The 14,494-nt window shown below is 37.6% G+C and overlaps 1 protein-coding gene across 1 annotated transcript in view; it reads right to left on the bottom strand.

Annotated features, from left to right (window-relative positions):
- The window catches only part of EIF3E (eukaryotic translation initiation factor 3 subunit E), a 50,806-nt gene extending 36,629 nt beyond the window's left edge, over positions 1–14,177 (bottom strand). The window contains exons 1-5 of the mRNA XM_007446531.1: positions 14,076–14,177; positions 7,846–7,960; positions 6,119–6,236; positions 2,305–2,347; positions 1,132–1,236 (exon numbers count right to left, since the gene is read on the bottom strand). Coding sequence (XP_007446593.1) covers positions 1,132–1,236; positions 2,305–2,347; positions 6,119–6,236; positions 7,846–7,960; positions 14,076–14,165 — 471 coding nt within the window. The 5' untranslated portion in view covers positions 14,166–14,177. The remainder of the gene's footprint in view (positions 1–1,131; positions 1,237–2,304; positions 2,348–6,118; positions 6,237–7,845; positions 7,961–14,075) is intronic.
- Positions 14,178–14,494: the final 317 nt, after the last annotated feature.

Here is a 14,494-nt window from a genome sequence, read left to right as displayed (position 1 = left end):
TTGAAGGAAGGATGGTACTTTAAAAAATGAAGTTGTCTACGCACTTTTTTTAAGTGTAGGATTTATTCGATTTAATAATACTGAACTCTTTCCTCACTTGCAAAAAAGGAAAATTTAATTTCCCAGAAAACAACCAAAGATAGCAGCCATTGAGTCTTTTCTCTGTGACTTGCGGGGCTAAAAGAAAAAAGGCACCAGAAAATAGAGACAGAAAGAACAGACTCTTCCAAGGCTGGAAGACAAAAAGTCCCTGTCTTAAAGAGGTCATTTCCCAACTTCTAGGGTTAACTAGAGATATCAGAGATGTAGGTACTTGCTCACTAATCCAAAGTAACAAATTATAATTTCTCAAATGAGACGCTAGTTAAAACAAGAGAATTTTGGTAACTTTAGAAGGCATGTATTAATATAATTACCTAAACAGAAGGCAGAATAAGAAAGAAATCTGTCAATGTGAAATCCTGATTTTTCCTTTGGCTTCATGCAACTCTCCTTCCCTAACAAACACAATGAATCTAGGAAACTTGTCAAGTAGACAAATGAAGAAAAAAAGGTTAGGGATTTTTTTTCTAGCAGTACTATTTAAACTCATCTACTCCCTACATAATGAAAAGAAATTGAGCTTTGTAGTCTAACACCTGAGGGCAGAAGTAAATAGAAAAAACTTACTATTAAAGCATAAAATCTTTTCAGATATCATTAGAATTCCACAGCTGTTTAGAACAAATTCAAGGAATATATGCAGCACAAAATATTGAATTAAAATTAGGAATAATAGATTTATTCAGTAAATATTAAGCACCCACAATGTGCCACTCACTGTGCTGTACAGTAATACTATAACAAATTCACTACATGATAGAATTCTAATGCTAAAATCATACAATTATACATAAAATGAAAAATTAGTGGTTCCTACTTTTGGATTTCAAGGACAAGTTAAATCTCCCTCCAAATTTTGAGGCCCTGAAATAAGGTTTCCTATTTCTATTTGGTTTTGTTGAAAGTTTATTTTTTTCTCCTTTTGCCAATAACTGTTGAAAACTAAATGGACAGATCAAATCTACAGACATGTTTTAAGGAACCAAGGCAACCTACAAAAGAGAAGAAAAAGAAAAAAAAATTACTTACCAACACTCTAAAGAAGTAAAGATATTCTGCTGCTCCAGAGTAATTTCCACATTCATATTGGAATTTTGCATACCTGTAGAGTGTATCTAAATATTCCTGCCTAAACTAAAAAAAGGAAAAAAGCTTAAATTCTATTTTTTAATTTTGAGTTTTAAAATTCAAACCATTTACTCTTTCAAATGTCCCCAGATATCAATTCTTTCAAAAGTTACTAACCTCCCCGCCGCCCCCCAAAATCAGAAAAACACATGACCATTAAAATACATATTAGGAATTGTTGGATCTAACATTCATAGTTCTGAACTGTAACAATACCTACTTTGTTGTGATACAAACTTGAATTACAGCTTAAGGTCTGATGTGTGAGTCCCTTAGCTGGTGAATGAGCTTAGACAACTACCAAGCATATGCATCCCTGTGAGGATTTTGTGATTCTATACAAATAATGTGTATAGTAAACTTCAGTTCTCTGAAAAAACTGGCCCCCAAATTACACCAACTTTTACAGTTAATGATGCAAGCAAAGTGAAAGACAAAAAAATCAAGAGAAGGGCTCTGAACCAGAACATTAACAAATACACATACATTCCATATGGAAACCAGAAAGAGTAATTTTGCAGTGGTCAGCATGTCTCTTGTTACAATAATTGTTAAATGAATGATAAAACTTGAATGCAAGTTACAGAACTGATTATATACATAGCCTCACACTTTGAGTTAACGCAAGGGGAAGGAGACTGGGAGATGACTAGGAAAGCCTATAACAACATTCCTTTATATGGGGGTTTATGAAGGTCTTGGTAATGTCAAGGGCTACTGTTTTCCACAAGGCAGCTTAATGCTATTGCTCAAGGTATTCTAATGCAAATTTAGTTCTGTTTTTACCCACTTTTTTATCCATCAGAAATATAAAATGCTAACTATTACATGATCATTCTGGAACAAACAATTTGAGAATTTCTGTTATCTAAAAAGGTAAGTATAAGGATATTATTTTCCAATCAAGACCAATTTTTAAAAACTAAAGTTTCAAAAACATACCAGGTATTATGTCTAATAACTTAATCTGGAAATTATACTCTTGTCAAGCCATGAATCTATCTATACAGCACTATTCTTTAATTAGCCTTATTACAACATGACAACTAAACAATTTTTTAAAAGACCACTTACACCATGCTTGTCTGCGAGGTAGTCAAACAGCATCCGACCATCCCTTAATAATGAAAAAACAAAAAATATTGTAATTTATAGACCAGAGAAAACAAAACAAGCCTATTCAACTTCTATCTTATTACTCACATAAAGCCAATTTAATTATCTTAATACTTAAACACCAAAAACAAGACTTCCAGAATAAAATAAACAGAACATTACATGTTTTGAACATAAGGAATAGGAACTCAAGGAGAACTGCAAACTTAACATTTCACTTTCAGATTTCTTTAGCTCTAACTGAAAATCATGTGTTCTGATTCACCACATGATCTAAATTTTTTAGGTAATAAAACCAGAACATTCTGACTATTCTTATAGTGAGGTCAGTGAGGTCTACTTAAGTGTTAACCTACTGAGAATGGAATCTGTTCTCTTGAGGATACTTTTCTAATAGGTAATATATTCTTAAAATAGGATAGAGATGGAAATAATGTACTATACAAACAAGCAGGAATTAATCCTGTATATAAATTTTGTCCCCCTCCACAATGTTAGTATTTCTCATACGGATAGTGATTTGGCAAATTTACAAGACTAATAAATCATGCCTAACTCACAAGCTATCTATGCTACATACTCTATATGATTATTATTCATACCAAAGTGTCAAATAACCCAATGTAACATTTTTAAAATTAGCTTTGCATAACTTGAGATGTTGGCAGCCTTGTAAAAGACAACTTGATGACAAAGACACCAAGGAACAAGTGACAGGTGGCAGAGTTGCCCGCCTTCTGGGCATTTGCAAAAATGAAACCATTTTCTTATGCTCATTGTAAGAATGAATACCATGGCATGTCTTTTGGGAGCATAATTTTACTTGAAGGTTTAATGGGGAGGGGATATGTTACCACTAAAATTAACATGAACATATTATAATACTAAATAAAAACATGCATGAAATTTTAACATAAAGATATCTCAAAAAAAGCCACTTAACACTTGCTGTAGATCATAGTGAATAACTTTGTGTTATACGCCTTATACCTCAGGTATATAATCACTGTCCTCTGGCTGATACGGTATTTCTGGGAAAGTATGAGAAGTACAAAACTACATATTCAATGAAATTTTAAAATGAGGAATCGGCAGGGAGAGGTTATTACTTTGAAAATGAATAGGTTATAAATTAGATTACAAGTTTTTACCCCATTTCCATCCTTTCATTTATCTCCAATTTATTGCCTATTAAGCTAAAAGGAGTTATCTTTTTCTAATATTTAGTGAACATATCTATCTTCATCTTATTCATACCTTAATCCAATTACTTCCCAGTATTTAAGTGACTAGACTAAACTTAGAATTAAAATCCTAAATTTTCTGTTGTACCCTAACATCTGGATTATTTCAGCTGTCCCTTTGTGGGCACTTACATGTGACTTGAAGGGCTACAATTACTCATGATATTCTAAGTGTATACAGACACACAGAGATAGCTATATACAAGCTATATACATATATATGAAAACACATATATGTAAGAGCTTTGTTAAGATATAGTTATCTCTGTATATATATACATACTATATAACATGGCACATTATAGTAAGGTATAGTAATTGTATAGTATTTGCTGCTTTTCTAAAACATACCTGGTAACACTTTCTCAAATCACAAATGAACACTTAGAGGCAATCGCTCTAAAAATTTGGTTTGATGACATATCCTAAGAACTCAAGGTGCAACATGGTAAAATCCTAAACAATTCCTCAGGTGAATATATTGATAGAAAAGATTTACAACAATGGCAATATTCAATTTTAGCAGAAGACTATTTTTAAACATTTTTAATGACCCAAAGGGCTTCAATTAGTGAAGCTAGAGTAGGGTAACATGCTTTCTTTGTAAACTAAACAAAAGGTCTATTTCTAGCTAAGAGGAAATCAGGAATAAAATATAACCATATCAGCTCTATACTACCCTCCTTGGGCTGAGCATGGAAGGATATGAGACAATGTAGCAAAGTGATAAAGTGAGCTCAGTTTTCCCATACATTGAGCAACCCATGTACTCTAGGTATTGCCCAGGCACAGTTTCTCAACCTCAGCACTAATGACATTTTGAGCTGGGTAATTCTTTTGGGGGAAGTGAGGGTACTGCCTGATGCACTGTAGGATGTATAGCAGCATCCCTGGCCTCTCCTCTTTAGATGCTGATAGCACCTCTCCAGCTGTGACAACCAAAAATGTCTCCAGACATTCCAAATGTCCCCTGGGAAGGGGGGAGGAGGGTGGAGCTGCTCAGCATAATCAGATTTGGATTAACTGGTAAAGAAGTTCTAAAAAAAATTTAGTTATTAACATTTATAATTAAGGACTTCCTCGCCCCTACACAATAAAGATAAATGAAAAAAAACAGATAAAGCTATCTCTTAAACTGTGAACTTTTAGACTGAGTTACTAAAGTATGAATTAACATTTGTATTAATCCAGAAAACAGAATTTTTAGAATTCAAATTAAGGAGAGGTTACCTGAAGGCAACAGAAATAAAAGCAAAAATAAACAAATAGGACCTAGTCAAAATTACAAGCTTTTGTACAGCAAAAGAAACCATAAACAAAACAAAAAGACAACCTACTGACTGGGAGAAAGTATTTGCAAATGATGCAACCAACAAGGGCTTAATTTCCAAAATACACAAACAGCTCATACAGGGAATTCCCTGGCAGTCCAGTGGTTAGGACTCTGCACTTCCACTGCAAGGGCAAGGGCTCAATCCCTGGTCAGGGAACTAAAATCCCACATGTTGTGGCAAAAACAAACAAACAAAAACACAACAAACAGCTCATACAACTCAACAACCAAAAAACAACCCAATCAAAAAATGGGCAGAAGACCTAAATAAACATTTCTCCAAAGAAGGCATACAGATAGCCAACAGGCACATGAAAAGATGCTCAACATTGCTAATCACTAGAGAAATGCAAATCAAAACTACAGTGAGGTACCACCTGACACCAGTCAGAATGGCCATCACTAAATGTCTACAAACAAATGCTGGAGAGGGTGTGGAGAAAAGGAAACCCTTCTACACTGTTGGTGGGAATGTAAATTGATACAGCCACTGTAGAAAACAGTATGGAGGTTCCTTAAAAAACTAAAAATAGAACTACCATATGATCTAGCAATCTCACTCCTGGGCATATACCTGGACAAAACTATAATTCAAAAAGACACATGAAACCCTATGTTCATAGCAGCACTATTCACAATAGCCAAGACATGTAAACAACCTAAATGTCCAATGACAGATGAATGGATAAAGAAGATGTGGTACATATAAACAATGGAATACTGCTGAGCCATAAAAAAGAAAGAAACAATGCCATTTGCAGCAACATAGACAGACCTCAAGATTATCATACTAAGTGAAGTAAGTCAGAAAGGGAGAGACAAATACCATATGATATCACTTATATGTGGAATCTAAAATATGACACAAATGAACTACAAAACAGAAACAGACTCACAGACACAGAGAACAACAGACTTGAGGCTGCCAAGGGGGAGGGGGTGGTGGAGGGATGGATTGGGAGTTTGGGATTAGCAGATGCAAACGATTATATACAGAATGGATAACCAACAAGGACCTAGTGTATAGCACAAGGAACTATTTTCAATATCCTGTGATAAACCATGTGGAAAAGAATATGAAAAATAATATGTATATATATGTATAACTGAATCACTTCGCTGTACAGCAGAAATTAATACAACACTGTAAATCAACTATACTTCAATAAAATAATTTTTTAAAAAAAGAGGTTACCTGGTTGACTGCATTTGCCTTGTAGTTTCTGGATCTTCAAACATCTTCACAATAGGTTCAGTTTCTGCCTGAAGCTGTTTCAGTTGTGCAACAACAGTGGTTCTTTTTTCTCTCAAAGCTAATTAAAAATGCAAAGGAGTACTATAATGTTAAACTATATTGCTCACTATGAGGATGACTCTGGAAAATTTTCAATCTTTCTAAATTGTACATATATTTATCCCCAATATATGCATATGCCAGGAGCCACCAACTCAGTAACTCCCCCAGATCCAATTTCTTCTTTCTAGCACTGCAAAGGCACATAAAGGAACAGTGAATCCTCTTCTTACTCTTAGAAGAAACTGAGGAATATACAGATACAGCCTAGGAGAAGGAGCTGTTGAGGAAACAATTATTTAACTCTACATTTCAGAGACTTCATTCTCAGTGTTTTTATATTTGTTTTCATTGAATTCTTTCAGGAGATTATCCCACAGTTTCTGAAGAGGCTCAGAGGGGTTTACATATTATTACTACACGTTTTCAACTAGGCTGAATGGAATTTAAATCCAGTCAATAATTTCTCTTTTCACTTTAAATCTAGTTCTGTAATCTCTCAAAACCAATTCTACAGTTTCTTTTTACCACATCATGAAGTCAGAGAAAACCTGCACATAATTTACCCTGTTAGCATGTTTTAAAGTTTCACTAAGAAATAGTTTACTTTTTTACCACAAACTAAAATTTAAAGAGCTACTGTTCTTGCAGGGAACTATAATAGAAGTCAAAATAGTGATTATGTTTTATGTAATAATTTCTACATTATATATTAGAAAGTACTAATACTAGGAGAGTGTTTCTCAAACACAGACGGGATCTGTGATCAAATTTTGAGAAATGTCAATTTAAACAAAGTAAACTGTATTTCTCTACTGAGTTCTTATAATCTTTTAAAATACTATGTGCATAGTGGGGTTTTTTGTTTGCTTGTTTTAAGAACATCTATTACTACAGAAAACAAGGATTTCGAAATATACCACAGTAGTTCCCTAATTTGAGTGCTGGTCTTCAGCCAACATTTTCTGGTTAAGTAGATCTGTGGTATGGCACAAGAATTTGCATTTCTAACAAGTTCTCCCAGGTGAGCTGAGGATGCTGGCTCTGGGGACCATGCTTTTGAGAACCCAGATGCTTCAAGACAAAAAAGAAATCTCTAAGGCACACAAGATGCCAACTGAAAAAGTCAAAAAACTGCAAAATTCCCAGATAATTCTAAGGAAGCAATCTGATTAATAAGTACAACTTTGATGCTGCATACTATGAACTGCAGACATTTGATGACCATGTTTTAAAGTAGTTTCACACCTTTTACAGGGTCCCCAACCCCTGGCTGCAGACCGGTTGGTTAGGAATCCAGCCGCACAGCGGGAGGGAAGCAGCGGGCAAGGGAGCAAAGCTTCATCTGCAGCTCCCCATCGCTCGCACTGCCCCCTGAACCATCCCCTTGCCACCCCCAGACCATGGAAAAACTGTCCTCCACAAAACCAGTCCCTGGTGCCAAAAAGGGTGGGGACCACTGCTTTAGAAGACCTGTAACCTTCATATTACCTTTCATCCAAAGAACTTTTAAATCATTCAAATAATTATTAAGACTTCTGGCTAAAGCACTTTTATAAATCACAAAACTTTTAATACACATGGCCTCAGCTCACAAGTCAAGCTTCAGATGTAATGACAAAACTTACCATGAGGAATATCATCAGAATAAAGGTTTTTGTATACATCCATAGCAAAGTCTACCATGTTGGTATCACTAAGAAGATCCAATTTCCCTTGTAACAATTCTTTTTCATTATATATCTGCAAGAGAAAATTACTTCCTAATGAATAAATTGAAGTTCCCTCAAGTAAAGTGGTTAATATTAAGATAGTGTACCTGGAAACATATGTCCTGAACTATTTTTTTAATAAAATATATACTATTAATTCACCCTCCTACAAGAAAGGCAAGCAATCAGCCTACACAGACATAAAATTTTAAATAAAGGCAATTTTAAAATAAAGGCAATTACATACCACAAAGCCATTCCCACCAACTTCATTTTTTAATGTGTCCCTACAAGTCATCTTTTAGTCTTTCTAGAACAAGGCTGTGAGTAAATAAACCACACCAACTCCACTGATAAGCACATAGTATTGTTGACTCCTCTCCACATTCAGGTAACAAAGAATCAACCCTTAAATGGTTTACCTTCTTAGTCTCTCTCACATCCACATGATGCCTACCCATTTCTCGTTGAGGTGGCCTCTCCTTTTCCTCCACATACTTTTCCACTAAATAGTTAAAATCCTTTATAATGCTTCCCACCCACACCCCTGAAACAAATTGGCACCCATTCTTTCAGTCAACCTTGTCATATCAGGTTTTAGCTTTTGCAAAGAGTTCAAGAAACATAATTTAACCCACAGTTCAGGAACCAAATAGATACATAAGCAAACTCACATAAACACGAAGTGTACTGAGCAATATGTTAAGAATTCTACACAATAGCATTCAGGGAGAGAGACAGTAACATAATTCAAAACAATTTTTAATCAAATAGTCAAGATAAGGTTTCAGCAAAAGAAAAGATTTTTGTACTAAATCTAATTTTGTCAAGCAAAGAAAAATGAAGGAAGATTATACAACATTTTACTACCCATGAAAAGAAAAGATAAAGGTGGTCAAACGGTATAGCCATGAGATCAAACCTGAACCTTCCAAACTACATAAAGAACTCCTACAAAACAGTAAGAAAAAATAGACAATCCAACTGAACATGGCTAAAAGATTTTAATAGGCACTCCACAAGAGCACAACCAAATGGCCAACAAACACCGGGAAAAGTCCTCAACTGCATCAGTCATAAAGGAAATGTAAATTAAAATCACACTAAAAAAACTGGACAATACCAGTGTTGGTATAGTTGCAGAGTAACTGAACACTTTCTCTGCTGGCAGAACTACAACCACTTTGGAAAACTGTTTTTATCTTCTAAAGCTAAAATATTCTTTAACCCAGCAATTCTACTCCTAAGTACCCAAGAGAAATGGGTACGTATACTCAAAGGACATTACCAAGAATGTTCCCAGCAGAAAACTATTTGTAACAGCCAAGTCCTATCAACGTTAGACTGGATAAATAAATTGCAGTTACTTAGGACGTTTACAACGTTTTATTTATTGATCTGGATGGTGGTCACACATAAATGTATTTCCTTTGGGGAAAAAAAGCATTTATATTTGCTCACTTTTCTTTTCTTTTTTTTTTTTTTTTTGCGGTACGTGGGCCTCTCACTGCCGTGGCCTCTCCTGTTGCGGAGCACAGGCTCCGGAGGCGCAGGCCCAGCGGCCATGGCTTACGGGCCCAGCCGCTCCGCAGCATGTGGGATCCTTCCAGACCGGGGCACGACCCGTGTCCCCTGCATGGGCAGGCGGACTCTCAACCACTGCACCACCAGGGAAGCCCAGATCACTTTTCTGTTCACATGTTATACTTGATAAAAAGTTTACTTTAAAAAAAAAAAAGAAGTTTCCTTTCAGTTCGCCCGATAGAAACCCTAATCTTAGGTGAAAACATCCTCTTCCTGGCATGCCACCTCTCCTCACCACTTCATCAATAGCTTTTAATTTGTAATGTTTCGCCCAACTGCAGATCCAAAGCATTTCTCCTCTGCCATCAGACCTCACTGGCCTCTTCTTAAATCTATATCTGCTTATACCATCCTCTCTAAATTTTATCTCATAGGCACATTTATTCTGTAAAGAAGAGACAGTAAGATTTTGTGAGCCAAAAAGCAAAAATCAAGGATACTATATATAAGTACCATGAGAGAAAAGCTTCAACAATTTTCTTTTTGAAATAAAAAATACAATACATTATAAAATTTTCTGTAATACAGTTCTACTAATGAGAAGAATGGAATTCTTTTGGGGCAGGAAACGTTTCACTTAACCTGTGTACAGTTATTGTTCTGTAATTGAGAAAGGTTACAAATGTTCACTTGTTAAAATTTTTTTTTAGCTGAGACTATACAAAACAGGCAGAGAGGGTTGTATTTGGCTCACAGGTTATAGTCTGCCAACAGTCTATCAACCTCTTGAAAACAACTCCTACTTTTTAATAGATTAAAAATCTTCTTTTGACATCTCCTCCTGCTATCATCCTCCACAAATCCAACATCCATACTGATGATTCTTTAAAAACTCAAGCCTTAAAATTACTTTATCCCGCAAATCATAACAACTTTCATCAGCTCATCTCTAAGACTTTTAACTTACATTCATCACCTCTTCCACTATTACCTCTAAAATGGTTCATCACCCTCAACATACCCTCTGTTCTTTCTAATTTTTACATTACCCTATTTGGTTGTCACTTTCTACATTAGTTTGGATATTGTTTTTGGCTATTTCAAAGCCCTTCTCTTTAGCGGTTAACATTTATTCCATTCATTTTCTCCAACCAAGTACAATCAATGTCTATCTCTAGCACTGGAAAAAAGTTACCTCTTTTCTAGGTTATGGCTAAGGTCACCGATAAAATGTTTCAGAACTAGGCAATAATGTTATTCAGTCACATCTGTGCTTTTCTCTAATCAGCAATCCTTTTCATCAATCTCTAGATGGCATTTATTTATCACCAGCCTACCTCCACATATTTCTGTACTCCTCAAATAAACTACCGCTTCTCTCACTCCAAGAATGACCACTTATAAATGTGTGATTTCCAATCCCAGTTGGGCCCTCCAAACTTACCAATCCTTGCATTTGTCTTTGGTCAGTTTCCTCAGTCACCATTTCCAGTCTTTATTTCCCTCCTCAAAACCCCAATTGAGGACTTCCCTGGTGGTGCAGTAGTTGAGAATCCGCCTGCCAATGCGGGGGACATGGGTTCGATCCCTGGTCCGGGATGATCGCACATGCCGTGGAGCAACTGGGCTTGTGCACCACAACTACTGAGCCTGCGCTCTAGAGCCCACGAGCCGCAACTACTGAGCCCACGTGCTGCAAACTACTGAAGCCCACGCACTTAGAGCCCGTGCTCCGCAACAAGAGAAATCACTGCAATGAGAAGCCAACGCACGGCAAAGAAGAGTAGCCCTTGCTCACCGCAACTAGAGAAAAAGCCTGCACAAAGCATTGAAGACCCAATGCAGCCCAAAACAAACAAAACAAAACAAAACAAAGCCAACTGAATGTCTCACTTCCCTGTCATATAGGATGGCCTAGCCTCCTAATAGAAAACACTTAGGAGTACCTACTCTGTCCCAGAAGGCTAAATACTTTATATGTACTATTTCATGTAATTTTTCTAACAACCCTATGAGGCTGGTGGTAGTACCAACATTTTATGCATGAGAAAAGGCTTAGTTAAGATGGGAAAGAGGGGCTTCCCTGGTGGCGCAGTGGTTGAGAGTCCGCCTGCCGATGCAGGGGACACGGGTTCGTGCCCCGGTCCAGGAAGATCCCACATGCCATGGAGCGGCTGGGTCCATGAGCCATGGCTGCTGAGCCTGCGCGTCCGGAACCTGGCCTCAGCAATGGGAGAGGCCACAACAGTGAGAGGCCCGCGTACCGCAAAAAAAAAAAAAAAAAAAAAAAGATGGGAAAGAAACTGTTCTCAAGTGCACAAAGGTATTAAGTGACAGAGCCAGGATCCTAATCCAGGTCTGAATTCAGTACCCAGGCTGCTAAACACTATCTGGCCTTCCACTTCACTTGAGAATAAAGAACACTAAGGTTCAAATATATATTCACTCATTTATTAAATAATCATGAGAAGCCCTTATGCCAGACTCTATCTGCTGAGAACACAGCAAGGAAATAAAACAAAGCTCCTGCTCCAATGGAGTTTATATTTTCCAACATACTGATACTATAAATATATTCCATTGATACCCTCATGTGTCATGATCATTGACTATCCTAACCATCTAGCCTTCAAAACTCAACTTCAAGCCTCTCTTCCCCAGAATCCTTTCTGTACCTCTTCAATTTTGATAGCACTCTGCCACTACTTCTGACATTTATTATTCTTAGCCTTATAATTACAGACCTCTATCTCCACGAAAGTATAAGTTTTTTAGTGATGAGATGTCTGGATTTTATCTTGGATTTCCCACAATTCCATGGTAGTCCTATACTTAATAACTGATAAATACTCCAGCATCTGTCTTCCCCTTGGTGTATCACAGCCATCTTACCAACATTCTCTCCAAGGAAACAGGTTTTGAGCAGTTATTTTCCACTGATTCTCAGCTGCCATTCACAGTTTTGGTCTTGCCTTATGAAAAACTAATTTACACTTATGTATTTCTCCCTTTCATCTGTCTGCATTGAAAAACAAAAGTGTAAAGACACATTACAAAAATATGAAGTTTGGCTATTTCAGAAGCATAGAGGATATTTTTCTATTCCTTGATCTTTGGTAAATTATCCTAAATTATCCAAAAAAGAAACAGAAGGCAGACTGGGCTGTTTTATTCAAGTTCTACAATACAGGTTAAGTACATCCTATAAAAGAAAAATCAAGACAAAAGCATTTCAAGATAAAGCTTTATATGGCAAGGCATTCTTGAATATTTATTGAAAATAAACTTTGCTGTTCCCTAATATCATTAACTTTAGAGTTGTGTGTAGGTGTTTAGAAAAGGTTCATATGAATTTGAGGGTTATACCTATCCAATGAACCATGGGAAAATTTGAAAACTTATCAGAACAATTTAATGTTTATTTGTAGGGCTTTTTTGTTTTATTGCTGTTGGAACACACAAAATCTACTCCCCAAATCTAGAGTGCCCTAAGTAGACTTGCGGTTTAATCTGCTTCTAGAAATAGAACGCATTTTTCTGACCAATATTCTAATTCCTTCATCACAGTAATATTACTTTATTGTAACTATTAAAATATATCAATTTCCCAATAAACTACGGTATAACTAAGCCTAATATCTCCAAACGTTTAGGACTGACATATTTTTAAATGAGGTACTAGGACCAAATACTTTTTCAAGATATCCGGAATAGCTCAATGAACATTAACAACCAATTCAAATCACTCCAAGTCTGTACATCTATACACTGAAAAACAACTCTTAAGATAAAATTACTGTCGGATTATTTTTGGGGTTCCCCTCCCCACTAGACAAAATATGCTACGCTTGGGCTTCCCTGGTGGCGCAGTGGTTGAGAGTCCGCCTGTCGATGCAGGGGACACGGGTTCGTGCCCTGGTTCGGGAGAATCCCACATGCCGCGGAGCGGCTGGGCCCGTGAGCCATGGCCGCTGAGCCTGCGCGTCCGGGGCCTGTGCTCCGCAAAGGGGGGACGCCACAGCAGTGAGAGGCCCGCGTACCGAAAAAAAAAAAAGCTACTCTTCTAGGAAGTGGCTATTTACCGAAACACCAGTTAAACTCCTCGCAAAGAACTCACAACTTTATGGAAACCAAAGGGCTAGATATTTAAGTGTAAGAAAATCATTCCAAACGATCCGGTAAGCAAAAACACAAAGCCAAGGTCACCCTTCCTATTGTGCCCAGAAGAAAAATTTAAATCTCTAACATTCCAATTTGCTTCTCGAACCCAGCTTTATGTTAAGCTCAAGCATTAATACAGGGAAGCCAGCCAATCGTCAACTTCCAAGAGGAACGATGCGGAAGTCCCTTCGGCACTGGCACCTCAAGAAGTGAAGCAGAGACCCCTCCCTTTCTCCCCTGAGTTTCATATCGTCACCTCACCCCTACTCACGGCCGAATTCCGCGGTGCTAATCAACAGGGACGACGCCTAACTACCAGCAGATCCTTACTGCCCGACTCGGGACCAAACTCAGGGCCGCCTCACACGTGGGTAAGGCCTAAGGCTACCGCCATCGCCTTTCGGCCTTGCCCCGCATCTCACGCGCTCCCACGCCTTCCTCGCGCTCAAAAACCCACTCACCTCCTTTACGGAGAGAAACTCAAGCAACGGAAAGACTAGATGCCGATCCAAAAAGTGCGCGATGCGAGTAGTCAAGTCGTACTCCGCCATCTTGCCAAGGAAAAGAGAAGTGTGCACTCGCTAAAACTTTATTGATAGCGCCGACAAACGAACGGACAAGACCCTTATTGCGCATGTGCAGTGGTTAAACCGGCCAAAGGAAAGGGGCGGGGTTCAGCCTCGAGCGCTCAGGGAACAATGGCGCATGCGCGAGGTCCTCCCTCCCTCCCTCCCTCCCTCCTTCCCGGCGACTCTGGGACGGGGTGGATGGGCGGGCAAAATTCCTTTTGTTTGCAAGTTTGTTGGTGTCCCGCAATCCGTTCCGTTAACAAATACTGAAAACTCAAAATTGATTGCTGAGGCAATGTCATTTGTATTGG

Source organism: Lipotes vexillifer, unplaced genomic scaffold, assembly GCF_000442215.2.
Source record: "Lipotes vexillifer unplaced genomic scaffold, Lipotes_vexillifer_v1.1 scaffold327, whole genome shotgun sequence".
Taxonomy (NCBI): Eukaryota; Metazoa; Chordata; class Mammalia; order Artiodactyla; family Lipotidae; genus Lipotes; species Lipotes vexillifer.
This window is presented reverse-complemented; position numbering and strand designations above follow the sequence as displayed.